Raw genomic sequence first — 27,609 nt, 5'->3', positions numbered from 1 at the left:
AGCCTCTCTGGCCCCAGGAGGGTGGCTCACAGGCAGCCTGGGCAGCGGCTGCTGGTTGGAATCCAGCAGCATGCTGCTCCTCTGAAATCTGGTGGCAGAAAAGCTTTGGCAGAAGGAGCGGCAGCAGTGTTTCCAGCATGCCTGGCTGACCAGCAGTGATGATCCAAGACGGGGCAACCGGTTCAAGCAGCCACAATTTCACGCTTCTTCCTGGCCTGGAATCTGCTCTGGGTGGACATCCAGGGCCAGTCTCCCTCTGAATTCACTCTTGGGAATCTCAGGCTGATTTCTGAGCATGCCGAGCTTTCTGGCAGCTCGGGTTTGATGGCAGCCTTGCCGCAGGCTCCCTTCTCACCCCTGGTGAGGAGGAGCGCGGTCCATGCTTGCTCAGAGCTGAGTGTCAGTCAGCCCTCCCACCCGCCAGACCCCTGCCCAGCTCCCACCAGCGTTTCCCACACAAGCCCTTGCTCATCCAGTTGTCACTGCAAAAAATAAAATTTAATGACAGCTAACCTGTTAAAATTGAAGAGCCAAGTGTTGCTGAGAGTGTGTTGGCATCTTTTTTTTTTTTTTTTAATAGGAGGATTTAATTTATATATATTTGGAAAGAGCAGGTTAAAAGCAAAAAAGTCGATGTTAAGTTAAAGCGTGCATGAAAGATAAAAATAGCCCAGGTAGGACTAGGTGGGGAGAAGAGAAGGTTGCACTATTTCCCTTAAAAATGACATTTAAATGAAGGGTGAGCTTGAAACTTTGACAAGACCACGTACGTCCGCTCCAGAGGCTGCTCCTGCAGAGCCAGGGCTGCACAGCTTTCCCTCCTGATGGTCACTGGTTAGTGTGTGTGCCCCTTCTGGGTGTGGGAAAACTTCACTGAAAAGAAGAGGGATCACGGGATATTTTCTGAAATACTCGTATCAGAATCAGCTCCTACAGACAAACCTGCTGGAGATTAGATTTGGGAACTGACGTGCTCCTGTTTATTCTTCTCTGTGAGGAAAGGAAATATTAAAGGACATGCTCAGGTGCCACCCCTGTTTCTGAAGATCCCTGAACGGAGCATGGGGCTTTTGTCTGGTCTTTAACAAATCTCAGTTCCTCCATGCTTCAGCACCTGCTGAGCCTCAAGGCAAGGGCTGGAGCACATTCGCTGGGATGTGGGTCCCAAATCACTGCACGGTGGGGTTGGGACTTTGCCTCTTCCCACGGGGCTTGGCCTTGCCCCGCAGTCCCGGCTGCAGAGGCTCCAATGGGATGTGAACAGCTGCTTCTCCTTCCAAAACCACTCAAGGGAAATCATTACCAAAAGAGTCATGGAGAGGCAAAAGCATGCATGAGCACGAGGAAAAAAATACAAACTAAACCAAACCAAAACAAACCTCCGTAAACCCGCCCGCCTTCTCTCCGTGACTTTGAGTGGAAGGTTTAAAGCAGTGAGACCCATTTTGACCCAACCAAGCAGGCCCACCCTGCCGGTGTTGCCGTAGCGGGACAGAGCCAGGTCCATCCCCACGGGCTCCACGCCGTGGGGCAGCTGTGGTGGCTGTAACCCCAACCCAACGGGCCGGGCAGAGCCTTCACGAGCATTAATAACCCGGCGGAAGGTTCATGCTGCTCTGGCCAGAACAGGCTTCGCTGTGCACCCAGCCCCGAGCCAGTCATAGGGGTCAAGCCAACGCTGACACTGGGGCCTTTGATTGTCTTTGATTCATGTGCGTACACCACTGGTAGGTCAGATGGGCCGTTAATCCCCGAGTCCCTTCCCCCTTCCCCAGGAAAAAAAAAAGGAAAATGAAGAATAAGTTTAGTGGGTGACTGCCCGGCTTGCTTCAGGGCAAGCTGGCTGAGAGGTCCGGGTGTTCAGAAATGTGTTTTCTCCATGCTTTGGTGATTATATATTTTTTTTTTTTTTGGTAGCCTGGTGACTAAAACACATCGGAGGGGAAAAAAATCTCAGCTGATGCGTGGAGCAGAGCCGGGGCTGGCAGCAAGATGGTTGTAGTGTGTTTTGGGGGGACCTGGGCTCCCTGGGAAGCCATGGGAGAAAAGGGGGTGACCCTGCTTTGCTGTTTGTATTTAATCCTGGGGATTAAATTTCCATTTTATCTCAGCACCCGGTGGGTTGCCGGAGGCAGGGTCAGTGCAAAACCGTGTACATCTCCGCCCGTTACCCGTCCGTAGGAGAGAGCTTTTGCCGTGCTTGAAGGTGTGTTTGTATGTGATAGGGAGGTTTTCTTCCAGTTGATAAAATGTATTTGGGGGGGCGCAAAAAAACCCTAATATGCAGTTTGTGGGTGCTCTCCGCCAAGACATAGAGGGAGGTTAGTGGGACTGGGCTCCGAGGACAAGCCCTCCTCGGTGGGTAATCCCGAGGGAGTGATTCCTGCGGGAAAGCTGGGCCTGGAAAAGTCTCCCCGGAGGCCCTAATCCACCCGGCGGCTGCCCCGGAGGGTCCCCCCGGGGTGTGCGGGGGGCCGTGCCGGCAGCTCTGCCCTTGTCCGGGGGTGCGGAGCTTCCCCGTCTGCTCCAGCCTCAGCGCGGGGGAATGAGGAGAAGCGATCTCGGAGGATTTGGGAAGGGAACAGGCCGGGGAGCAGCAGCCGAGCCGGGAGCCCGGCGGGGGGGGGGGGGGGGGGGCACGACACCCCCTTTGGAGGCTGAAAATAGCGTCTGCCGGGCCCCGGGCTGGGGAGGCTGCTGTGGGCAAATGACCAATTAGGGAATCTTTGTCAGATTCGGGAAAGCCGAGATAAGTCTCTTTTATCAGCCTATAAAAATACCACTTTCACTTATCTGGAGCTACCTACGCCGCCCAGCTGCGGGAGCCGGGAGGGGGGAGAGGAGCCGCTCCGCAGACAGAGGAGGAGTTACGGATGTGCTTGACAGCGAGGGGGCTTTTGGAAAACCATTTTCTGCTGGAAAACGAGCCCTCTCCCTCCTTTCCCCCCCCCTCCCCGCAGCCCACCCGCTCCCTTGCCGCAGCCTGCCCGGGGCGGGGGGGCCCCTCTGTGTCCCAAAATCTTGCCTTTCCCTCTTATTTTCCACCCTTTTCCCCAGCATCTTGCCGGGGTGTGTGTGTGTGTGTCGGGGCCGGCCAGGTGACAGAGAAGCAGATGAATTATTAGAGCGTGGAAGTAGCACCCGCGGGCATGGGTGGGTGCTGTGCCCACGGGTCTGTTAGCATGAACCCACGGGGTGCAGACAAATACAACGATCCGAGTGGGTAGAAGTTGGCTCTGTGCCTGTTTGTGCACATATCTTCCCGTGTTTATATCGAAATACTCAGATCCACGCAGCTATCCTCACCTGTAGCTGCATCCCGAGGCCGTGGGCTCCCACGTCCGTGGGTCCGGGTGTTTTCTGGACACTCAAACGCGTTCCGCATCTGTGCAGGATGCGCCCTGAATGCATCTCCGTATGGATACCCACACGCAAACAGAGGATCAAGACGTGGAGAGAGTGCTAACATGCATTCCTACTGTGGGAAAACATGCCGCACTTTGATTATTTTCCCTGTGGTTTCCAGTCTATTTGGGCTGTAGGAAAGCGATCAGATAGAGCGTGGAGGGGAAAAAAAAAAAAAAAAAAAAATTAGGCAACCCAAACCATCTTAATGCTTTCTAGGTTCTTTGGGGGGGTGGGGGTAGGGAATGCGGGGAAAACGACGTTTTTCGTTAAAATACCCCTAGCAGGTTTGCCCAGGTAGGGCCGTGGGGTGGGAGCAGCCCGGAGAGGTGCCGGCTCTCCTTTGCCCCTCATCCCCCCAAGGCTGGAGCCCGCAGGACACACACACACACATACCCCCTGCTAGTTTATTTTATTTTTTTTTTTTTTTAGGCAGAACAAACAATCTGGCTGGCGGAGCAAAGTTAGAGCCTTTCCACGAAGCCTTACCCCACGGGGCGGGGTGGGGGGGGGCGTTTGCTTACACCTTGGCCATCGTGGCTGGGGGTAGACGGGGGTGAAGTGCCTCTCAGCTTTGAGCAGGCGAAGGTTTGCACCGGAGTTTTTCTTGCGTCGTTTCTCTTTCGAGGAATAAACACGCGGGTGGGGAGTAGGATGCTGCCACCGGGGCCGGCCCCGGAGCGTGGGGCGGCCCTGGGGGGGGGGGCTCAAGGGAAAGGGCAGCCCCCGGGGAAGCTTCTCCCATCGGGCCGGTACCTTTCGCACAGATTTGCTGGAAGGGTTTCCAAATTCTTTTCCAAATATAGCCCCGGGGCGGCCGCCCGCCTCCCCCGTGTGCCCTTCACGGCTCTGAGCCGCAGCCGAGGGACAATCGCGACACACGTATACTCCCCCCCCCGCCCCCAGCCGTGCCCGGAACTCGGGAGGAAACCTGGGGAGTTGTGCTCCCACGCAAAACACGCGTGGAACCCGCGAGTCCGAGCCCGGTTGCCTCCCGCGGCTGCGCGGAGCCGATGCCCGCCGCGCTCCGCTTTTCCCGGGTTTCTAGCAGACTTTTTGGGGAGGGAGTGGGATGTTCAGGTGACTTGTCCCCTGCTGTCACCTCCGGACCCTTCCCGGCGGACGGGACCTTCCCGCCTGCCCTGTCACGGGGACGACGAGAAGGGCCAAGGATTTCTTCTCCTACCCACGCGGCCTAACCCAAACCTGGGCATTCCCACCCAAAATTTCCGCCTTGGCAGAAAAGGGGGCACGCTGCCGGTGGGTCGGGAAGTGCCCGGAGAGAGAGAGACGTACACAGCCCCCCCCCCCCCCCCCCCCCCCCCCCCCCCCCCCCCCCCCCCCGCGAATTCCCGTCCCCGAGTGGAACTTGGGCTGGGGGAAAGGAGGCAGAGGCCGGGGGGCTGGATACCCCGACCGGTATCTGGGGTGGGGGGACCCCTCCCCAATGGGCTCTTACCCCAGGAGCCTTCAAAGATCATTTTAACAGCGATAAATGTGATTTCCCTCCCCCCTTTTCCATTATAAAAGGCTCCGCCTGGGATATTTCTCCCCCATCACGTTTTTATAGTGAGATCAAGGACAAGCTCGTTGCGTTGCTGTGGCGGGTGTTTGGGACTTTTTTTTCTTTTTTTTTTTTTTTCCTAATTAATTTTTTTTTTCTTTCTAAATGCTCTTCGGAGTAAAGCTCGGAGAAGTTTGCAGTTTTCCCGCTGCAATTAAGAGGGAAAGGGAGCGAGATCTTGATTGCTTCTGCTCGTTCTGATCGCTTCGGAGGTGGGGAAGCGGAGGGGGGGGGGACGGGCGGGAATTGATTTTAGATTTCTCTTTTATGTCGGGTCTGGTTTCTGGTGATTAAATTTCTCTCTTATGTGGACTGAACCTAGGGATAACTGATTAATAACATGCCACTTGGCGCCAACACGGGGTCTTGAGGCCTTTAATCGGCAAGATGCACAAGAGAACAGAGAGAAACACAGAGCAGGACAAAACTCCACCAACGATTTTAGCCTGCTGGTCTCTGCCTCGGCGGAGGGTTGTTGGGGTTTTTTTTGGGTTTTTTTTTTTTTTCTTCATCTTTTCAGTATTTCCTGCTAAACTCGTAAACTTTATTTGATTTACAGCTATTTCATGAACCTGCTTAAACTAACATGTGTTCCGTCTTGTCCAACTGAATCATAAAAAACAATCTTGGATCCAAACGAGATTTTTTTTTCTTTTTTTTTTTTTTTTTTAAATAAACGAGTTATTAATGACAGAAAATAGGCATTGTCTTCAACGGCGGCTACTCCGGCCCCCGGAGCGGGGATGTTGGCGGCTCCTGCGCCCGGCAGCCGGGGGGGGGGAACCGGGCTCGGCTCCGCAGGTACCGCCCGGGCTCCATCGAGGGAGGGTTACGCACGGAGATTCGTGTTTTGGTTTTCGGGGTTTTTTTGGTTCCCCCCCCCCCCCCCCCTAAAAATAATTATCCGTTGGAAAAGAACGATTTCCAAGCGTACAGTATCCAAAAATATGCTCGCAAAGGCATTACCCCACAGCCCCAGCGCTGGCAGCCTGCAGACACGCAGAGCAGCAGGTAACACGCAGGTTTGTCTAAAAAACCAACCAACCAACCCCCAAACCCCAACAGTCAGGCACGAAATGAGCTCCTAGTAATTTCTCAAACGCGTGAAAGCAGGATTTTCTATCCCCACAACCGCTTCTCCACCTAGATCAGAACAGACAAGCACGTACCCTGCATGAACGCTTAATGTACACGGAACAGGTATAAACCTACAGCGATTTATAGATGGAGGCGCACACAGAAAATCGGCTTCACCAAACCCAGTGCCAACACCAGCATCTATCCGCACCCAAATACTCAGCCCCGTTCCGCACCTCTGTTTGCGTGGAAAAAGCTACCTGCGAGGCTCAGGATGAGAGCTCTGCGCTGCGGGCAGCAGGATACGGCCGAGGCCCGCTGCTGGCAAATATCGCTGGTACTTCCCCGCACACCCGTGGGTCTCTGCCCCTCGGAAACCGATTTCTCTTCTGCGTTGGTTGCCGCGGAGCCACCCGCGACCGCGCAGCGCACTGGGCCCTAAGATTTCCAGCTTGCGGGGCCTCATCCAGCCCTGGCACAGGGGGCAAGTCCCTATAGGGGGAAAATGCTCTTTTTTCCTTTTCTTCCTGTGGATATTTTTTTTTTCTTTTTTGCACTGAACAATTTTTGAAGACAACAGCAACAAAAAAGCCTCAGGAGCTGTTTAGGTGATTCCCATAATCTGTATTTTCCCCGCTCGGATAAAAGATGTTTTTTTTAGGATGCCCGTGACACCCACGCGAATCCAGGTTCACGCGGTTCCCGTCCACGGAGCGGGGCTGGGGGTATCCTGTTAATATAAAGGATAATGTGGTCACAACAGATCGGCCGGGCTCGGCTGGGCTCTCGCTCCGCGTTATTTAGGGCAGGGGAAAGAAAAGAGAACGGGGGCGAGCAAAGGGGAGAAAACGGGGGGGGGGAAGGAAGGCAGAAGGCAAGATGGATTGGGAAGGAGGAAAGAGAGAAAGAAAAATGAGCTGGAAAGAAAGGGAGGAAGGAAGTTTGTCGGGCCGAGGAGCTGTGGGGGTGCCCGGGGCAGAAGCGGGGCCGCGGGCCGGTCCTGCCCGCCGCGGGGGACGGAGGGACCGGTTACAGGTGTCACTCGTGCGGGCTGTGCTCCGGCACTGCCGTTCGGTTCGGGCTGCTCTCCCCATCCCGCCCCCCAGCCCCCCCTTCAAGGTCATTGCAAGATCACTTTCAGGGGAAGGCGCGGGGCGCTGAAGACTTTCCCCCTCTTGCCCCCATTAGCTTTCTTCCCAGGGCGAGAGCGAAGGCCTTATCTGCTTTTATTTTCTCCTTCGGCCCGAGATACCGCCCTGATTGACACCCTGTTTGGCAAGAGCAGATTAGCCTTTCCATTCTGGCATCGATAACGCGCCCCGCTCCATCGGGAGCATCGGGCGTTGATCGGGGCGGGGGAGCCGATGGGCACCCCGTGTCAAAAAATCACCCGAACCGGGGCCCTGAGAGGGTGGGGGGGAACAGAAAAGCAACCTAATTCCCTCTTGCCCCAGGCAGCACTGGGTCCGCGGGAAAATTTGGGGAGGGGGACGAGCCTTAGCTCCCCTCCGGGCTGCAGTTAATTCCGAGGGAGATGTCTTTTTGGAGGCAGAGAGGGGAGAGAGAATAGATCCCTTTTGCTCCAGGGATGCTCCTAGCTTGGCTTTGGGACCATCTCTCCCCCTCCCCGTTTGCCATCTGGGAGAAAACAAGGGACGTCCGCCCCACGGGCACGCGTGGGAGGCTCCGAAGGACAGCGCTATGCCCACGCCACGCGGGGCTCTGCAGCTCTGCTTCTGCCCGGCTGCTTATTTTTCATTTTCGTCACCGTTTTAAAGCCTGGAGTTCGCCTGAGAAATTAATGGGCTGAAGGGAGTGGGGAACGGGTTTTAATTGCAAACTTTTTTTTTTTTTTTTTTAAAGCAGCCAGAAGGGCGGGAAAAAAAAAAGGACCCGAAACCACAAACTTTAAAAGAAAAATGCTGTTCACCTGTAATTGAAAAAAAAAAACCAAAACCAAACAAAAAAAGAATAAAAAGCTCGACCCAGGTATCTATCCCCGAAGGCTCGTCTAAGCGTACAAATTTTAGACCACTAAATGTAAGGTTTTGTAATGGAAATACTGACACGAGGAGAACGGGATTGGCGTCTCTTTGACACAAACATTTTGCTGATAAACCTTCAAATAAATGCAGTCAGTCGCTGCTACAGCAACTTAGGGAGAAGGAAAAAAAAAAAAAGTGAATGGACCAAAATACTTCCAGAGAGGATGATTATTTTAAATAGTTGTTTTCTCCCAGGTGCGTATTTCGCCAAAGCGGGTATGCGGCCAACAAAAGGGAGTTACAAGAGAGACCTGCTCGGAGAGGAGAAGTAAATTACCTAAAACTGGAAGGGGGGAAAAAAAAAAAATCCCTGCTATGGGGGGAGCTAAATCTCTAGAGGAAAAGAAAAAAATAAAAAAAATTAGAAAGCCCCAAATCCTGCAGTATATGTGTTCTCTGAGCTGGGGCGGCCAGCGGCACGTCCCTGGGCAGGGGGGCTGCCGAGGAGCCGCCGGCTGCGGGCGGAAAGCAAAAGGCTTTTCGGTTTGGTTAAGCCGCCCCAAGACGTGATTTTAAAGGGTGCGCGGGGGGGGAGTGAGTTCACGCTCGGCACTATTTCTTACTGCTGACACCTCGACCCCACTGCAAGCCAGCACCCCGGCCACCCCCCCCCTCCCGCCTCCTTCCACCTCTCCAGGGTAAAAGCCGAAAGGAGAAACCTCCAGGGTGAGTGACACCCTCCAAAGGTAGTAAAAGGGCAGAGTGGCTGCGCAGGGCTCCGGCCATGCGGTCCCCAAAACCGGGGGCTCCCCGCGGCCTGAGGCCCCCGGGACGGACGGTGGGGCCGGGGCTGTGCGGGCCTGATCCTGCGGCGAGGAGCTGAGCGACAGGGAGCGAGGCCGGGGCGGGGAGTTGCAGAGGACTCAGGGTCCCCCCTGCCCAGCCACGCACCCCCACACCCACGTAGGTAAGTGTCCACGGTGTGGGTGTTCGGGTCCGTGGCTGCTGAGGGACGCTCTGGTATTTCCACGCATGCGGGAGCTTATATATCTATAGGCAGAGATGGAGTGCGGTGTATAGGCGGTGTGCACACATTTATCCACTCGCCTGGGTTTTGGGTGTGCGCAGATTTACACTCGCACTGAGCTGTGCGGAGGGTGGGGGCAGATTGATGCTTGTGCGCACCCCAAACCTGTGATGAAATGTAAATATTCACGCGTATGTATAATGGATGGGGCACGGATGGCTTGCACTTGCACAGACGTTGTGCGAGTGTGCATAACGATTTCATCATCCGCAGATCCACGCGCATACGATTTTGTGATGTGCCTGTGCGTCTGTGCGTGTACACATATATACAGACACGTATATTGCACGCGTATCTATATATCTCTGCACTTAGGCGCGTATGATGCACGTTCAGCTTACTGAGATAAAATTTACTCCAACACTTGAGCAAGGAGAAGGCATCGTGTGTGTGTTTGCAAACTGCGCGTGTCCAGACTCATATGTACGCACAGCTTTACTTTACTTTTTTATATATATACACGTATATCTGCTTACAGACGGGTGCTAGCTTTCCTGCTGCTTATCTTTCCCCCGTACCCGGCGGGGTTTGGGGTCCAGCAGCCGCAGGACCCCGGCGGTTCTGGGCTGGGCTCGGAGGCCGAGAGCCGGCGGTTCCCGGGCCGGATCCCGAGCGGGGCCGGCGGGGGGGAAGCGGTTCCCCGTCCCGCGGCTGCAGCCGCCTCGGGGGGACCTCAGGCGGCATTGTGGGGTGTGTGTGTTTGTCGGGTGCGGGGAGTGGCTTTTATTTCTGATTTGGGGTAAGAAGCCTTCAGCAGGAAGGTGCTGTCCTGCTCTGGCAGCGAGGCCAGCCTGGCTCCCCGCAGGAGGCGGCGTTGCAAAGTGCACGATCATCCCCCGCGGAGTTTTCCCCCACATCCCGGTTATTTGGGGGGACCCCGAGCTGAGGAGCGCGGCCAAATCCAGCGCTGCACTGGGGCAAATCGGGGCGAGGGGAGGGGGGGGGGGGGCTTTTCCTCCACGACCCCTCCCTCCCCCGCTTTTTTTTTTTTTTTTTCCCCATCCTTGCTGATGCCTTTTGCTAAGGGCCTGGCTTCCCCCGGGCGTCTGCAGAGCTTGGCGGTGGTGGGGAGAGCTCAGCCCGGGGAAAGCGGGTAAACGCAGGCAGGGTTTGCCGGCCGGGAGGGGAAGGCTGCCTGCAGCCCCCTCGGCCGGAGCAGGGCTGGAGGTCCCTGCCTGGGAACACTCACCCTCCGCGGTGTCCAGCTCCTGCAGGAACTTCTCGCTCTTCCTTAGGTGTTGCTCTTTATTTTCTCTCTCCCTATTTCTCCTCCTCCTCTTCCTCCTCCTCTCTTTTTCTGTTGGAGGAAACAACGTTTTAGCATCCTTTTTTTTTTTTTTTTTTTTTTTTTTTGGTGAAATCTTTCTGCAGCGGCCGTGAGTGCATCCCAAGATCCCTCCAGGTTGAGGGAGAGCTGGGACACTGGGAAGCGCCGGTGGCTTCTCTGCAGCCACTGGCTGACCTTGGAGGGATTTTGGGGGCTTTGGGTGGGTTGGTTTTGGTGGTTTGGGTTTTTTTTCCTTCTTTCCCTGTCAATCTCATTTGGCAAATAATCGCCTCGATTTACTACTTTTTTTTTTTCTTTCTTTCTTTTTTTTTTTAATCAGAGGAAATAATTGGTTCCCGAAGCACACTTGAATCTGTGCAAATAACCAGGTTATCATTTACTATATATAGCCCGGCGTGCTTGCTTCCAGAGGCGCCGGAGCATTCATTTGACAAGTTTCCTGTTCACTCTATTAGCTGTATATTTTTTTTTTTAAATAAATTCAGCTGAATAATGCCAATACCATTGAGTGAACTGGGCTGCTTCTAGTGAAGCGGAAGCTTTGCTACTGGTTTCCTTCTTTTCATTTCCAGGAAAGAGTGGGTTTTCCTGGAATTTCCAGCGACTCCGTGTCTGCTTGGGTGATGCACACTCATATATGATATATACCCCCTCACACTCGCATATATACACGTGCATTGTACGTCTCGCCGCGTGAATATACATATTTATGTGTGTATATGCACACAGGCTTCTATATAGAGACGGTGCACACACAGAACCTCGCTGTATTTTGCATTGCACCGAGTGGATTTCTTGGGGGGGGGGGGGGGGGGGAAAAAAAAAGCAGGAATCTCACTGATAGGGCTTTAAAAAGAGGAGAATAATACAAATTAACCTTCCATTACTGCTGCAGTCAACCATGACAGAATAGGCCAGTTGCGTGGTTGGTGACGTCTCCGTGTCCTATAGGAGCAAAGCTCGTGAGATAGCAGCTATCGCCTTGAACTCTCTTTATTTTATTGGAGTATGGCTGGTAATAAACAGTAATATTTAATTTGTCTGAGACCACAAATCGGCTTCTAGCTGGAAGGCTCCTTCGCCTTGACATTACAGTCCTAGAGAGCCTGGACTTGGTCCTTTTTTTTTTTTTTCCCCCTCCTTCTTCACCTCCCCCCCAACCTGCAGACGGAAATAAATTCGATTTATTTGCATCGTTTTCAACTTGTCTTCAAGGTGTTTGAGAGCTAGTTTGGCATTGGAGAGGTGAGTGCTTTCCCAGGCAGCGGCCGTGCTCGGGTTCGCTCTTACAAACTTCAGAGATTTTCACTTTTGCCTTTCTTTCCGGCGAGGGGAGGGAAGCTCGTGTTTTCTCTCACTAGCAGCTGCGAGAAACCTTTCTCCTAGCTGCTTTAATTTATTTTATTTTTTTTTTTAAGAGAAAAACCTCTTCTTTCGGGCGAACTGAATGCCTTGAAGGATATTCCCCACCACACGTGCGGTGCGGAGCGGCTCCATCCACCCCGGCCGCGCTCGGCGGTGCCTCCCCGGCTTATCCCGCAGCACGCTGATCGCCCCCTTCATTTTTTTCCTTCCATTTTTTTTTTTTAATTTTTTTTTTTGTTTAATCCCCAGCCCCCCCCCCCCCCCCATTTGCACCTTTCAAAGCAGCGGCCGTGCGATGGGAAGGGTTTTGCGGGAGACGCACGCTGCCCGCTCGCCCCAAGGCCGGAGCCGGGGCTGCTCCTGCCGCCGCCCGCCTTCCCCGCGGGGGGGAAGAACCGCCCGGTTTGCTCGCTCGTTTGTTTGTGTTTGGAAGGGCTCCACGGCTCCTTTCCTCTCTAAAAATAATGAAATATGGCACAAGCTTTGCTCTGTTTGTTTAAGTAGCGTTCTCTGGCTTATTCTCTGCAGCTACAAGTGCAGTTATTTTATTATTCTTATTTGCAACCGTTTACTGTTGGCTGTTTCTTCTCAAGTGGCTGTTTGAACTGGCGTGCACGTGGAGGGGGTTTGGGAGATGCCAAACTACACCCACACACGCACCCCCCCCCCCCCAAATAGCCGCTCACCCCCAGACTTTTCGCTTCCTCACCTCAAACTTTCAGAGGGCTCCGGTGTTATCGCGCCCTGCGAGAGCTGGGAGCACGCGTGGATTTGCTGAAAACTTCCGCGAAATGCAAAAAGAAATGACCGAGAGGCAGAAAAAAAGCGAAAGACTTGAGGGGGGTGGGGGGGGGGGGACGGGGGGACACCACGACACCGACGAGAAGAGGGTGGGGGCAGGAGGAGGAGGAGGGTGGGCAGAGCAGATCTAAACCATGCCATTTATTCCGAGTCTTATCAAAAATCCGCCTCGCCAATCTGGTTCTCTTCAGCCTGCAGAATGCGACAGGGAGGCTGTTTACCCTGCGCTGACCTATTCAACTTTACCCTCCAAATAATACATTAAAAAAAGGGAGCGAGAGGGAGCGAAGGAAGATGCAGATAAACCCACATCCCCGCTCCTCGCTGACGGTTTGATTATTTGAGCACGGCAAAGAGCTCCGGGGGGCTGCGGCCCTCGGCCGTGGCGGCGGGGCCGTGGGGCAGCCGAGCCGCCGGCCGGGCAGCGCTGCGAGGGGTGAGGAAGAGGATGAGGAAGGGGCAGGGGAAGGATCCTGGATGCTTTCAGAAGCGGGGACAAGGGCCACAACCCGACGCACACACCCTGGGGTCCACCTTCGCTGGGTTTCAGTCCCACTGCGCTGCGTTTCGTACCTTTTTTTTTTTTTTCCCCCCCCCAGGTTATACCCATTAGGCGAGTCCATTTGGGGGGGATTCCCCCCCCCCTCGATAAAAGGTCTCTGTGAGCACTAGCAAGTATAGAGCTGGGTTTAAATCCACACCTCTAGGCTGCCTTTGAGGGCGGGGGGGGGGGCCGGGGGTGGTGTGAGGTTAGCGGAGCCAGCGATTTATTTAAGGGGTGAGGGAGGGGAGGGGTGGGGGGATATTCCCAGGCGCTGAATTTTCTCTTTGGTTGGGAGAGATGGATGGAGGAGGGAGGGAGCGAGCGAGCGAGCGAGCGGGGAAGGAGGTAAGGGAGAGGGGGAGGGTTGCTGGGGAGTTTGATGATTGTCTTTGTGCCTTGTTCGTGTTTGCCGGCCAGAAAAATAGGCTGGAAAAGGAGGTTTGGGGGGGAGGGGGGAGGGAGGAGGGCTGTGTGAGAGTGAGTCTCTCCGGAGCAGGATCCCAGCTGGTTGGGCAGTGGGTCCCGGCACTTGGCGAACGGAGCTGGACGAGCCCACGTCACCTCCGCGCTCCGCGCCCGGCTCCGCGCCCGGCTCCGCGCAGCCACGGCGGCAGCGCCGCGAACCTGCCCGGAGGAGCGGCGGCTGCCAGCCCGCCCGAAACTTTTTTTTTTTCCTTCTTCTTCTTTTTTTTTTTGTCTTTTTTTTTTTTTTTTCCTCCAAAGGGGTACTGTTTTCTTTTTCCTCTCTTTCGTCCTCTCCCTATTTTTTATTATTATTTTTTTAATTATTATTTTTAGATGTGGAGTAGAAAGCGTGGGGTGGGGAAAACTGTATCTTCCAGATCAGGCTGAGAAAGAGCTGGGGGTGGGGGCTTTATCTTGGTCTCAGGATCCTTTCTGGTGCGTCTGACAACCTGGAAGTGTTTGGGGAAAGCAGGAGAGAGAGGGAGAGAGAGAGAGAGAGAAGCAGGCAAGCAGGCTCGCATTGGATAGATTTTTTTCTTCCAGGCTGGGTTTTCACATGCTGATCCGCAAATAAATAAATAAAAGGAAATATGCACACGAGAAGCCTGATCCCATTGTAATTTCCATTGCAAAGGGGGAAAATATACACATACATTATATATATGGAGATGCATTGATTGCATGGAATTCAACAAGCAAGGTAACAGCTCTTCCATTGCCATGTATGTCCGTCGGTGTCTGTAATCTGTGTCTGCGTGTGTGTGACCGAGGGAGAGCGAAAGTGGCTGGCCGGGGGCATTGTTAGACACAAATTGTCTTTGCCGAGGAGCTGCGAGGCCTCGGGAGACGTGGGGTGCAGGGGAAGGGGGGGAGCTGCTCTGCCCAGGGCTCCCGCGGCGGTGTGTGGGGCTGGGGGGGGCCGGGGAGAAGCTGGAACAAAAGCAGAGGGGTGGGTATTTTTTTTTTTTTTTCTTTCCTCCTTTTTTTCCTCCCGCAAACCCACTTGGTGCTACTTTAGCAAGGCAAGATGCATTTTTCATACAGCCACCGCGGCCTGGTTCTGTCAAGCTCCATTTCTTCTCAGAAGCTCTTTAAAGGGGAAAAAAAACCCATTAGAAGCCACGGATCGCCAACTGCTCTTAGTTATTGCGTTATTTTTTGCTGCCACTCTCCTCTCTTTTTTTATTATTAGTATTGTTTTTATATCTGCTTAATTATGCCTCGATGCGGAGAGCATCGGGGAGGCTCGCTGGAGGCAGGCTGCCCTGCGCTGCCATAGCCGGGTCCCTCTTTGTTTTAATAAACGTGCTTTATCTTTTTTTTTCTTTTTTTTTTTTTTTCTCTCGCCCTCCCCCCCCCCCCCCCCCTTAAATTTGCCAGCTCAGGGGGAATAATAGCTCCAAGCTGGAGGGAAATCGATTAAAAAAATGGATAACCGGCACTTCCCAAGCTGCAGCAAGAAAAAAAAAAACCCCACAACCCAACAATCCAGGGAAAAAAAAAAAAAAAAAAAAAAAAAGAAGAGGAGGAGGGGAAGAGAAAAGCCTTAAATGGTCCCTGGAGCTGCGGCTCTGCCCCCGCAGGCTGGGCCCGGGCCCGGGCCAGCGGCTCCCGCAGCACCCCTCGGCCCCCCTCGGCCCCGCTCCCCTCCGCGCACTTTCCGCGCCCGTAGCGGTTTCGCTTCGCCCTTCAGTCACTGACTGGAGGCGCCCGCTGGTGCGCGGTGGGAAAAGAGCGATTGGGGAGGGAGGGAGAGGGGGGGCCCGGGCCGTTTCTGTACAGGAGCTTTAGCTCCAGAGCTGTGGACCCGGAGTCCCTTCGCTTTTTGTCCTTTTAAATTATATATACGCGTATGTATATATTACCCACCACTAGCAGGGAAGATCATTTTCTCCCCCCTCCTTTCCACTCCCAATTTTCCTCTGCATTTAAAGGAGAATTGCCTTTTTTTCCCCTCATTTTTTTTTTTTTAAAACGGCTTTTAAATATTGTTGCAGGGAGAAGGAGAACTCATTTCAAAACATTCTCATGTACTTAAAAACAATATTGCCTCCATATGGTTGGCCTTTCAAAAATGAATCCTCTTCTTTGAAACATGCAAGAGATGTTTTTTTTTAAAGCTGCTAAAACTCTAAACTCCGTAAGAACAAAAAACTAACAGATAATTCAATTGCTTTTATCTTTTTTTTTTTTTTTTTGGTGCCGCTTTGAAACTTTTACCATTCCTGATAGAGCCTTTAAAGCTACGTCAAAATACGGCTTTTAAAATTCACTGTGGTTACTCGCATCAGATGTAAATCTTGTATTTTTTAAGCTCGTTTTCTCTGCTGGTGCAGTTTTACTGTAAATGTTATTGCTTAGTTCGCTTCAGCCCTAATTCCACTCCCTGTTTACCAGCCCGAGTGTGCGTTACCTTGCACAGTGTCTCGACCGACTGATTTATTTGCACTTTTATATTTTAATTATTTCGTCCATCCTTTGCTTTACCTTCAGCTGTCGGGCGTGGGGGGAGAAAAGGCTTTTTTTTTTTTTTTTTTCTTTTCTCCTTTCTTTCCGTAGGGGTGCGAGAAGTTGAATTTTCTTTGAAAACTGGGGGTATATAAGTGGCCTCGCGTGTCGGTGACATTTGGCTGGTCGAAACCGGGATGGGGTGAAAGCTCCCACTTCCCTGGGAGGAAAGTGGGGGGGTTTAAGCCCCCCCGGCCGCAGCGAGCCCGGGGGGAATTGAAGGTGTCCAGGGCTCGGGGGAGGCTCTGTCCCTCCCCTACCTCCAGAGCCACTTGTGTGATGAGTTGGCCGGTCCACGGCCCCCCGGTGCCTTTCTCCCTGTGTCCTGCCAGACAGACCTAAATTACCTTTTCCAAAAGATGCATTTAATAATACCGCCTCCTCCTTCCCCGCCCTCACCCCCCCCCCGCCCCCCCCCCCCCAAATCCTATCATCCCTTGCGGGCTGCGATAATAAATAAAAGTCTTTATTTCTCCCTCTCCCAAAGTTAAAGGGCCTTGTTCCCTCCCCGGGTAGCTGGAAGTGAGTTGCGGGCAGCGCGGGTTTGCCGGGCAGCCCTGCCTAGCGCTCCGGCTTCTCTCCCCATTGCATAAGTGTGTATATATATATATTTTATTAAACGTCAGCATTGACTTATGCGTCTCTTATCTCTGCTCTCTCCCCGATGTGTGCCTGCAGTGGGGGATTCAGCGAAGGAAGCTCGTAACATGGCGGATAGCGAGGAAGGCTTTGGGCTCCCGACCACGCCGGCTGATTCGGAGGCCAAAGAGCTCCAGGCTGAAGCCAAGCAGGACACTCAGCTGGGGGCCACCAGCAAGTCCCCCACCTCGCCCCAGGCAGCCTTCACCCAGCAGGTAAGGACCCACGGTCCTCTTTCTCCCCCCCTCGCGCTCCCCCCCCCCCCCCCTTTTCTCTGCGTTTTTCCCCCCAAATATCAGCTCAGCTGGGTGGTTGCCGCAGCTCTGGGCGGCGATGAGTCATTTTAGGCCCCACGGGAGTGAAAAGTCTCACCTGATGGCGGGCCTTATCCCTCCGTGGTGTTATTTGGGGTCGTGTTCAAGCGCTAGACGTGTGGGGAAGTGCACGTGTGAATATTGGGGTGCGTGGAGGGACACCCGTGGAAAAAGCACCCAAAATACCGGAGAGAGGCACCCGCTGATGCGGCGGCAGACGCACAATCGCAGGCGTCCACGCGTGAGTGTACAAACGCACACGTGAACACGCATGCTGGCAGCTGCGTGCGCGTGTGTATGTTTGCTACGCCCGTGCCTATTTGTGTAAGGTACAAACATACAGGTATATGCACCTATCGTACACCCGGGCGTCCGCACGCACACGCAGATACAGCCGCACTCGCACGCGTACAGCCCTGCCCGCACCCACGCCACGGGCTCTGAGGGCAGGACGGGGGTGTCACGCGTGGGCACCCCCCGTAGCGACCCCGGGGCCAGGCAGACCCTGGGGTGCCCCTCATACCCTCCATCAGCCCTCGTCCGCCGGGCACCGTGTGTTGCCGGGACACGCGTGGGCTCCCACGCGGGACCCGCCGGCCGTAGCTCTCGGCGGACCTCCACGCTTCCGAGGAGAGCAGGCCGAAGCGGCAGCGGGCCGGGTCAGGCCACCCCTCGGCTTCTCCTTCCCCGCTGCCGAGGCCTTCCCCGCCCGGGCCGGGCGGTGCTGGGAGCCGTCCCCGGGCGCTCGGCCCCAGCCGGCTCGGGGCAGCCCGGGGAGGGGGGGGGGGGGGGGGGAAGGCGGGGAAGAGGGGCTTTTCCACCGCCATCGCCTCGTCTTCAGCGGCTGCGGAGCCCCTCCGGAGAGCCCCGCTTGTCCCCTGGCAGGTAAACCCTGGGGGGGGGGGAAACCTCCGCCTGCTGCGGCTGCCGCCCACGGGGGTACGGGCACGGGTACCGGTCCCGGGCTTGCTCTGCCTGTCGTGGGGCTCGGGGCCACCGTGGGTATTCGGAAACCGACCCCTGGGGCGCTTCGGCCCCATTTTCAGCGGGGGAGGAATATGTGTTTGGCTTGCGGGGGGTCCACTGTACCTCCAGCCCCACGGCGGGAGGATGTATCGGCCCCGCGGTGGCATCTGCGGTGCCAGGCGTGGGGCTCTTGGGGCCCCGCTGCCAGCGGCCCGTGTGGGCTGGGGGGGGCCGAATAAAAGGAGCAGAGATGACACCCCAACATCCCTCCAGCCTGTAGAAGCGGGAGCCGGTGGGTGTAAATCACTCATCGGAGGGGTGTAAATCTCCTGAGAGCAGCTGGGCCGCAGCGCTGGGGTTATTTCTTCCAGCGACGGGCTGGGCTGGGGCTGGCTCGGGGTGCTCCCTGCCCTGCCCCCCCCAATCCCCGGGAGCACCGAGGCCCGCAGGATCCTGCCCCAGCCCCCCCCCCCCCCCCCGCCTTGACCAGCATCCCCGAGCTCCGGCCTGAAATCCCATTTTCTCCCCGACTTTGCAGCCACACGAGCGGCCGGATTTTCCCGGGAATGTCCCGAACTCCGGCCCCCATCGCCCGGCCTTTTCCCTCCGAGCCTCCCGCTGGAGCCGTGCGGGGCCCCGCCGCCCCCTCCCCGGCTGCCCCCGGCGGGGGTCTTCCCCGCACGGCTCGGGCCTGACGGTTTGTGCCTTCCTCCCTCGCAGGGCATGGAGGGGATCAAAGTGTTTTTGCACGAGAGGGAACTGTGGCTGAAATTTCACGAAGTGGGGACCGAGATGATCATAACAAAGGCCGGGAGGTAAGAGGCGGGGGGGGTCCCCGCGTCCCACTGCGTGGCTGAATCTGCCTTCGTTTGCGCGTGTTTGCGGGGGGGGAGGACGGGACCGTTTGCCTACGGTTTGGGGGTGGGGGGGGGAGCACGCGTGTCCGCACCGCCGCGTGGGTGGGGGTGCGTGTCCACGGCCGCAGCCCCGCTCTCCCTGACATCGATACGGTCGCGTTTCTGGTGTGCGAGCCCCCCTCGCGTGTGTGTGCGTGTGCGTGTGCTTGTGCCACGGCCGCGGGAGCGCCCGCAGAGCCCTTGCCCGGCGATGCCCGGGCGGAACCGAGCTCCCCGGGGCGGCCGTGCGGAGAACCCTCCCTGCGAGGATATATTCAGAAGAAATTGTTTCTTCTGGCTCCTTTCTTAACCAGAACAGTTGGATCGTTAATCCCAATTTCAGGCCTCTGGAAGCTTTCCAGGCGAACGCGAGTTGCAACCACTTGGCCAAAAGCTAACCTTGTTTAGAGCAGCTCGCTGGGCGATTTCGTTATTATTATTATTTTTAATTAAAGGAGCAGCTCGGCCCTTCTGCGATATTGCAATGCTGCTTACGCTGCTTACCAGAAGTTTCTCATTTATTTTACACGCACTGTGGCGAATATATCCAGAACACCCACGCCACCCCATTTAAAAGTATATGTTGTCTTAAGCTACTGTTTATATACTGATAGCAAAGCGGTTTAGATGCATAGATAGGTGCGTCCGCGAATAAATAGCATGCGGATCTAACTGCATCCAGATACACATTTCTATATGTGTGCGTTTGCGTGGGTGTGTAGAAAAATATACAGCCTCGCAAAGCCAACTTTATTGGGACTGCGCGTAATCGATTCCATGACCGGCTTAGTAAACCTTGTCCGTAGATATTTATATGTGTACGCGTGTGTGTTTGAGTGTGTTTGAGGCGCTTTAACGTTATCTTTAATATTAATATGTTGGAGGACTGTTAAATGGAAGAGTGCCTAAGCCAGCGAGACCCAGTAAAATAGTCTCTCCGATCGCAGCAGTAAACTGGGAGCAGACCGAGAGAGGCTCTCTTCGTTGTGGTTTTAAATTAAAATCCTCGGAGAAAGGGGGAAAAAAAACCCCCAACCCTTCACGCTTAGAAATAGTAGTAGCTTTAGATTGCAGAGGCACAATAAACAACGCAGAGTCAAACTTTCATTTTGCTCTGTCATCTGGTATTTCTTGTGGTCTTCCAAAATTTGCCTGAAGAGGGAGGAAAAAAAAAATAAAAATACCGAACTGGTTGTATAAAGTTTTAGCGAGTAGTTGTGTCTCACGGGTCGCCTTCCCCTCGAACCTCGCTGCTGCTGGAAAAATCGGGTTTAAAGAAGGGTCTTGTGGCCGAGGGGATGCGGTACAAAGAGGGGTGGGGGGGATGCACGGGGGGAAGGTGCTGGGGGCCGGGGTCCTGCCGACCCCCCGCAGCCTGATGCCGGGACACGGGCTGGGCTCTGGCCCCGCTCGGGGCTGGGGGAGCGGAGGGACCTCCCGAAAAAAAAAAAAAACCCAAAAAAACCCCAAACCCAGCCCGAGTTCACAGGAGGGAAAAAAGAAAAAAGAAAAAAAAAAAAAAACCAGCACACGGAAAGAGACATAAACCACCTTGCAGAAATTTCAAACAAATATCGCAGTGGACAGAAAGCTCATCTGGAGAGCAATAAAATAGACATTTACGGTGCAGGGGCTTTAGGGGAGATATCAGATAGGGAATTACATAAATAAGAAAACCTATGTTTATTGTTGGAGAAGTCCGTGTTCTTGCTGGTCAGGTGTTTTCCTTCTTCAGGTGGAATTTGGTTTCTTCTCCCTTAAAACGTTAAAGCTAAATATTCGCTTTCTTCGTTGGTAGCTTCCCCCCCTCCAGCTTTTTACAACCGAATTAAAACCCAGCCCAGATGCCCTATGGCAGAGATAAGAGCGCCGTATTTTTAGAGGTGTGGGGTTTTTTTGTTCATGCGCATTTTAAGTCCAGGGATACATTTTCATCTGCTTTATTTTTAAATATTTGGAAAGCTCAAACTAAAATAACATCAGTGTTTTAAGTCCCTGCCTTGCAGTAATGGAAAATATTTCGAAAAGCCCCTGTCCTCAGTGTGTATCCGAGTGTTTCCAAGTATTTGTCAGGTGTGTTTCCTGATGTCTCGGTACGCGTGTATGGCTGCACATAGATTTGGTGTCACACCTGAACATGTGTGGGGCTTTTCTTTTTTTCCCATAGCTGCACATAGAACCCTTGATACTCATGGGGGGTGGTGGTGGTTGAAATGAATCTATTTTAAATATATATTTAAAGAAATATATATATATTTTTTTTACTCTTTTTGGCAAATCTCCCCTCCTGTTCCAGCGGTTTATGTATAGAGGGAAATAACTTGCTTCCAAAAGTTCTCACGACCAGATTTATTCAAACAAGTCGGAGTCTTGGCGAAACAATTAATAAAAATACGAATAGACGAGCAGGCACACGACTAGGTGAATAAATAAACCGGCCAACCTCGTAATTACCATTCTGCCTTGATAAATCGCCTGTTTTGCTTCAGCTGGGACCCGGAGCGGTACCCAACTATCTCCCACACCCCAGGGGAAGGGTGCACCCATCCTCTGCCCGAGCCTTTCGGGATGGTCCGTCTGAGGGTGTGGCGTTGCCCCCCACCCCGTCTCCTCCTGGCAAACACGAAACCACCTTGGAAAATTTTCCCTTCTTTACCTTTATACTTACAGTTGGTTTTTTTTTTTCTTTTTCTTTTCTTTTTTTTTTTTTTTTTTTTTTTTAATAGGCGTATGTTCCCCAGTTACAAAGTGAAGGTCACTGGACTTAATCCAAAAACTAAGTACATACTGTTGATGGATATTGTACCAGCGGATGACCACAGATACAAATTTGCAGATAATAAATGGTATGCACGCGTGGGGGAAAGGGGAGGGAGGAGACTTCTGTGTCGGGCTTTCTGGACTGGCCAAACCTGGGTAGCACAGGTTGGGGGATACCCTTAAATCAGCCGCTCATCCTTCGTTTTTCCTTGCGAAGGAGAGAGTTGGGCTGTAGGGGCTTCACCTGAGCCTTTCGGGATGCTCCCGCAGTCCTTGGGAGAGAAAAAATGCATCCGAAAAAAAAAAAAGAGAAAAATCTGTGGCAATTAGCTAAGGATAACCGCAGTTCTGTGCGGCGAGGAGATTACTGGCTGTTGTAGAGCTAATAGTTTAATTATATCAAGGAAGGGAATATCTCCGGGCAGGAAAATCTTTGCGGATTGGTACGCGATCCGTCCTCTGCTCCTGGCTCGGGTGCGGGTAATCGGGGAGCGGGGGCAGGATGGGGTTAAACCGGGAAACAGCGAGACCCGTCTCCGAGGGGAAAGGTGCCAACGAGCTCAATTAATTCCCCGAGCCGGGTTGGTAAATGACTCTTCTCCCCCCCGCACGGCGTGACAGTCCGGCACCTCGCCGCGTGTGGTGGATACCTGAGCGGGAGGAACCCCACGGGAGGGGATGGGTGGGGGAGCAGGACCCCACGGGAGGCACCCAACTAGAGGTGTGGAAGGGGCGCAGGAGCCCACGGGAGGGCCCCTCCGCCCGGAGCTCAAGTGCTTGTGTCCCCACGCAGGTCCGTGACGGGGAAGGCAGAGCCGGCCATGCCCGGGCGGCTGTACGTGCACCCTGACTCCCCGGCCACCGGCGCCCACTGGATGAGGCAGCTGGTTTCCTTCCAGAAGCTCAAACTCACCAACAACCACCTCGACCCCTTCGGACATGTAAGTACCGGGGGGGGGGGGGGGGGGAGAAGGGCACCGCGCCCGCGGAGGGCTATCGGGGCCCCCACGCGTGCTCACGGCCCTCTCCCACGGCGTGTCCCTCACCCACGCGTGTCCTCCCCCACCACTGCCAGCGCCACCAAGGTCACGGCAATGTCACCCATCCCCAAACCCGTTGTGTTGGTGGGGCGTTACCGTCTTCCCTGAGAGGCTGGGATGAAACCCAGTGAAGGAGAACCCCCAAAATGGAAGCATAAACCTTAAAAAAAGGGCTATTTCGCAGCACTGCGTGGGAATTGATTACAGACCCCGGGGGCTGGAGTCCACGAGTGGGTGAAAGTCGCCCGGCCTAATTGAGTATTTAGCTACCTGGTTTTAATCTCATGGGGAGTCTCGGAGCATCAAAATCTGCTCCCTGCCTCCGTGAATTTGCCTAACAGGTAAAATCAATCAGGCATAGTTATTCGAGGAAATGGGACCTAAAACCATGTGGATCCCTCGATGCAAAAAAACCTCCCCGCAACAATAATTAAAGACAATTAAAAAAAAAAGAATTGAAATCCCGCAAGAGCTTCTTGGACATAAAAAGGTCTTTGCTAGACCCGTGGGGCCGTGAAACTTGTGTGAATTCTGCAGCCAGAAACAGCCCTCCTTCGAAGGTCTCCAAAGATGTGTGTTCCTCTGAGCAAATATAAAAGTGCATATATGAATAGTATATATATCTATAAAAATATATATATAATTACTTAAGCGGGTATGCGAATCCAGATCCCGCCATCCCTTTCCAAGAGTGTGTTTTTCTCCAGTCTCATTTCAACACTTCAGTTTCATTTTTTCCAAGTTTTTTTTTTTCTTTTTCTTCGCTTTTTAGTGATAAATCTTGTGCTATTAAATCGCTGCCCACGTGGTCGCCAAGAAACGGGGTGTGTGTGTGGGGGGTGTGGGTGTGGGGGGGGGGGGTGTGGGGGTGTGTGTGTGTTGCAGGGCAGAGCGGCCACGCAAGCCCCCAGCCCGCACCCTCCCCACCCCCCCCCCAATGCTGAGCATCTTTTTTACGACTGCTCCTTTCCCCTTCCAGTTGGAGGGTTGATTTTTTTTTCTTTTTTTCCTTATAATTTCAATTTTATTTTATTTTTGCCTTGAGCTGGGGATGAAGCGGTTTGCAAGTGCTGCTTTCCAGGGATCAGGTCCTTCCCCATTCCCCACCCGGGATGAGGGAGGGGAGAGCAGGGACTCCGCAGCAGCCCAGCCGGGGGGACCTCTCTCACCCCCCCCCGCTCTGGTTTTGGGGAGCAGTCCCTGGGGGGGGGGGGGGGGGGGGGAGAGGGGGGCAAGCATCCCCCGCTGCGAACAGGCGGCTCTAGGGAAAAGTCCCTCTAAACAAACCGAAGGCGCTGAGGGGACAATAAGGACTTCAGAGGAGGAGCTGCACCAGGAGTCTCTCAATTAGAGTCGCTGTAATGAAATTAAACCCCATTAGATCGTTCACCGTTGATGTCTACGACTTTCCTGGATGTCAAAGCAATTTGCTTAAACCCCCGGGACGGGGGAGGCGGCGGCGGGGCGCGCTGCGTCTCGCTGTCGCCAGGGTCCGACAGTCATTATCGTGACCGAGCGGCCCCCTGCCACCTTCCCCCGAGATTAACCCGGTACCGAGCAGGGACCGCTTTTTATCTTGAACACAGCGCGTCCCCCCGCCACCCTCCTCTCCCATCCTCTGCGGGGGGGGGGGCACACTAAATCCCTCCAGCCCCCTGCTTCCATCCCTCCTGCTTGCCTCTCTGCCCTCCTGGGGGTGCTTGAGATGCCCGGGCCATCGTGGTGATGAGCTGGGAGGTTTTGGGGGCTGTGAAGGGCCTAGAAAGGCGGAGAGACCCCACCGGCTGCAGATTCAGGGTGCCGGGGGGGTGAGGGGACAGTGGCACAACCCGGTGTGGGGGGGGGGGGCAGCGGGTAAGGAGCCACCTTTCACAGCATCATCCTGCCCTGATGGGCTCCTTGGTTGTGGGGGGTGGTGGTGTTCCTGAGAGAGATGTCCCCCGCACCCCAGCACCTGTCAGCCCTTCTGGGGGAGCCCTGAAGAGGGGTGGAGGAGCCAGCCAGAGGTCTCCTCCTCTTCCTCCTCTCCCCCTCCCTGGGCAGTGTGTGTGGGGGGGTGTGCGCCGCGCTGTGCCCCCTCCATTCCCACGGAATGTCCTCTCCTTCTCCCCTTGCCCAGATCATCCTGAACTCCATGCACAAATACCAGCCTCGGCTCCACATCGTGAAAGCGGACGAGAACAACGGCTTCGGCTCCAAGAACACCGCCTTCTGCACCCACGTCTTCCCGGAGACCGCCTTCATCGCCGTCACCTCCTACCAAAACCACAAGGTGAGGGGCTGGGCCGGCCGCACCGGCAAACCGCGTCCCCTCTCCCTCCCTACTCCTCCTGAGGGCCCCTGCTTCTTCTTCTTCTACCCCCCCCCCCCCCGCTTCTTCTTCTTCTTCTACCCCCCCCCGCTTCTTCTTCTTCTTCTACCCCCCCCCGCTTCTTCTTCTTCTTCTACCCCCCCCGCTTCTTCTTCTTCTTCTACCCCCCCCTCTTCTTCTTCTTCTTCTTCTACCCCCCCCCTCTTCTTCTTCTTCTTCTTCTACCCCCCCCTCTTCTTCTTCTTCTTCTTCTACCCCCCCCTTCTTCTTCTTCTTCTTCTACCCCCCCTTCTTCTTCTCCTACCCCCCTTTCTTCTTCTTTCCTTCTTCTTCCTTTTTATCCCTCCTTCTTTTTTCCCCCTCCCTTCTCCTCACCTTCCCCCCCCCTTTCCTTTCTTCCCCTTTCCCCTCACCGCACCCCCATCCCATCCCATCCCATCCCCTCTGTTATTCCTGGCCACACAGGCAAAGCATCTAAAGCCGGGGCTTAGGGCGAGCCGAGGGGGAATTAGCTCAACAGGATGGTTTGCTCAGAGAGGAGACGACCAACCGAGGAAGTTCACTTTATCTTCTCCCCCCCTCCCCACCCCCGCATCGGTCAAAGCCTTGTAATCTGGAGCAGGGAGCCCGGCGCTCCCCTCCGCGGCCGGGGCGCTGATAACCGGGGCTGGCCGAGCTCCGGGCCTTTGTTTGGGGAAGGGCTCCTTCCCCGGCCGCTGCCCGGGCAGCCCTGCGGGGAGGGAGGTCGGCGGGGGGCTGCGGGATTGGCGGTGAGGAGGCCCTGGAAGGAAAGGGAGGCTCTGCGCCTGAAATCAGCTCCTCGCCTGCCCAAGCAAAACAAAGCAGGGGAAAAAAAAAAAAAATCAAATATATCAAGTCAGGTTTTCTCGGGGTGCCGCCGGGCGGACACGCGTGGGTTCCCGCTGTTGCCCCCCCCCCCCCCCCCGGCTGCTCCCCCGGGGGGACCCCACCGCGGGGCTGCTGCCCCCCAGCGAGGAAGGAGGCGGAGGAAGGTGCAGGGCTGAGGAGGAAGGCTCAGGGCTGGGGTAGGTCTCCACAGATGCATTAGGGATGCCCTTCACCAACCGCCCCTCACCGCTGCCTGCAGAGCCCGATAGAGCTGCTCTAGGGCAGAGCCCCATGAAAAGCCAGATTTCCTTTGGAAAAAAAGCAAATTCCTCCCCAAATCGCATAGAAAGCCATTACTACAAGCTTTTACTGGTACTTACGGGCAGGTAGGATAGCTCCTTCGCACTTGACAGAGTGAAATTGTGTGCTTGTTTTTTTCAAATGGAGAAAGGTCATTTAACACCCCGGATAAATCCTGGATGCTTTCCTGGAGATGTAAGTAGGAAGCTCCTAAACCTGTGTGTAATGATTGCGTTTCCTCCGTCCATCAGTTGGCAAGGGAGACGCAGAGAGCAGAGGTAGGCTGGAGAAGAAGGAGTGTTTCACTGTAACTAGGGAGAAAAGAAAATACTTCCCTGCCCTTTAAAATAGGAGCTGTTGGCACAACCAGGACAAGCAAACTGAATCCAAATTGAGTCCTCGCCAAATTATGCCTTAAATTATAACTCCGCTGTGGACGCTATAAAATCAAGTTTAACTTCTGCTTGATGGATTCGGAGAAAGAATATAATATTAATAGAACTGGGAGTTAATAAAACAGGACGCACTGCTCGCTTTAAAGGCATTTCCCTATGAGAAAACAGACCTGAATTTAACTGCTTTCCTTTGAAGAAAAATAGGACTGTTTTATAGAAAAAAAAAATTATCATGCAAATGAAACAAAAAGCAAAGCAGAAACATGTAAGTACAGTAGTTTGGGAAAACTGCCATATTAGGAGGAGCAGGAATATTTGATTGTAAATCAACAACATCTGGTTGATAAGAAATGACATCTGCGTATCCGTCTCTGTCAAAACATACGCACTGACAAATGCATGAATCCCTACAGACACACATGCGCTCGCATCCCAGCAGACACATGCACACGCACACAGACACCACTACATATTTTACACACTCCCCTACACATTTTACATACATTTACATCCCTCTCTCCCCCCCCGACACACACATTCCTCTTCTTGCTGCACTGAATCATTGGGGGAACAAATAAAGAGTGGCTGTAGCCCCAAGATAAAGACCCAATTGAGAAAGATAGAGCCATAAAAATAAACCAGGGAATGATCTACCCTAAATGGCATCTCCCTCCAGGGAAGGGAATAAAATTTGAGGCTTGCCCCAGTGCAGATGGAGAATAATATGGGGGCTGAGGCAGTGCGCAGCTGATGCTGTGGCTGATGCCGGCTCTGTGGAAGGGGTATCATCCTCCAGCTGAGTCGAGCGGCAAGTGGGCTCTTTTCCACAGGCAGAAACCCGAGTTCGGTTTTCACAGCTGAGATGTTGCTTGACAAAATATATTTTCATGCTGGAATGCAGACTGCGTTTCCCATTGCCATAAGCGACGGCAGTCCCACCGCTCTGTGTCTGTCTGCATCGAGCTCCCCGAGGAGGGTCTGCCTGTCCATCCCCATGTCTCTTTGTCAGGGCACTACCTATTTTTTTCCCATTTACAGCCATCTCCCTCC

The 27,609-nt window shown here is 54.2% G+C and overlaps 1 protein-coding gene and 1 long non-coding RNA gene across 9 annotated transcripts in view; one reads left to right on the top strand and one right to left on the bottom strand.

Annotated features, from left to right (window-relative positions):
• Window positions 1–5,858: 5,858 nt before the first annotated feature.
• Window positions 5,859–12,615, bottom strand: LOC142604233 (uncharacterized). Its single transcript, XR_012838123.1, has 3 exons — window positions 12,481–12,615; window positions 10,308–10,415; window positions 5,859–6,776 (listed from the first exon to the last, which is right to left on the bottom strand). It is a non-coding gene; the product is annotated as an uncharacterized LOC142604233 (long non-coding RNA).
• The window catches only part of TBX5 (T-box transcription factor 5), a 46,470-nt gene continuing 27,839 nt past the window's right edge, over window positions 8,979–27,609 (top strand). The window contains exons 1-7 of one of the 8 annotated variants that reach the window (XM_075769461.1): window positions 12,865–13,008; window positions 14,125–14,281; window positions 16,768–16,943; window positions 18,729–18,823; window positions 21,631–21,750; window positions 22,458–22,605; window positions 24,824–24,976. In XM_075769461.1, the coding sequence (XP_075625576.1) occupies window positions 14,263–14,281; window positions 16,768–16,943; window positions 18,729–18,823; window positions 21,631–21,750; window positions 22,458–22,605; window positions 24,824–24,976 (711 nt within the window). In that variant the 5' untranslated portion in view covers window positions 12,865–13,008; window positions 14,125–14,262. Of the gene's footprint in view, window positions 8,999–11,431; window positions 11,652–12,864; window positions 13,009–13,583; window positions 14,282–15,121; window positions 15,298–16,537; window positions 16,612–16,767; window positions 16,944–17,854; window positions 17,928–18,728; window positions 18,824–21,630; window positions 21,751–22,457; window positions 22,606–24,823; window positions 24,977–27,609 lie in introns of those variants that run through there. The other 7 variants (XM_075769465.1, XM_075769463.1, XM_075769459.1 and 4 more) reach the window with 7 other exon arrangements.

This window comes from Balearica regulorum, chromosome 17 (assembly GCF_011004875.1).
Source record: "Balearica regulorum gibbericeps isolate bBalReg1 chromosome 17, bBalReg1.pri, whole genome shotgun sequence".
Classification (NCBI taxonomy): Eukaryota; Metazoa; Chordata; class Aves; order Gruiformes; family Gruidae; genus Balearica; species Balearica regulorum.
Note: the sequence above shows the minus strand (reverse complement) of the source record. Positions and strands in the feature narration are given on the sequence as shown.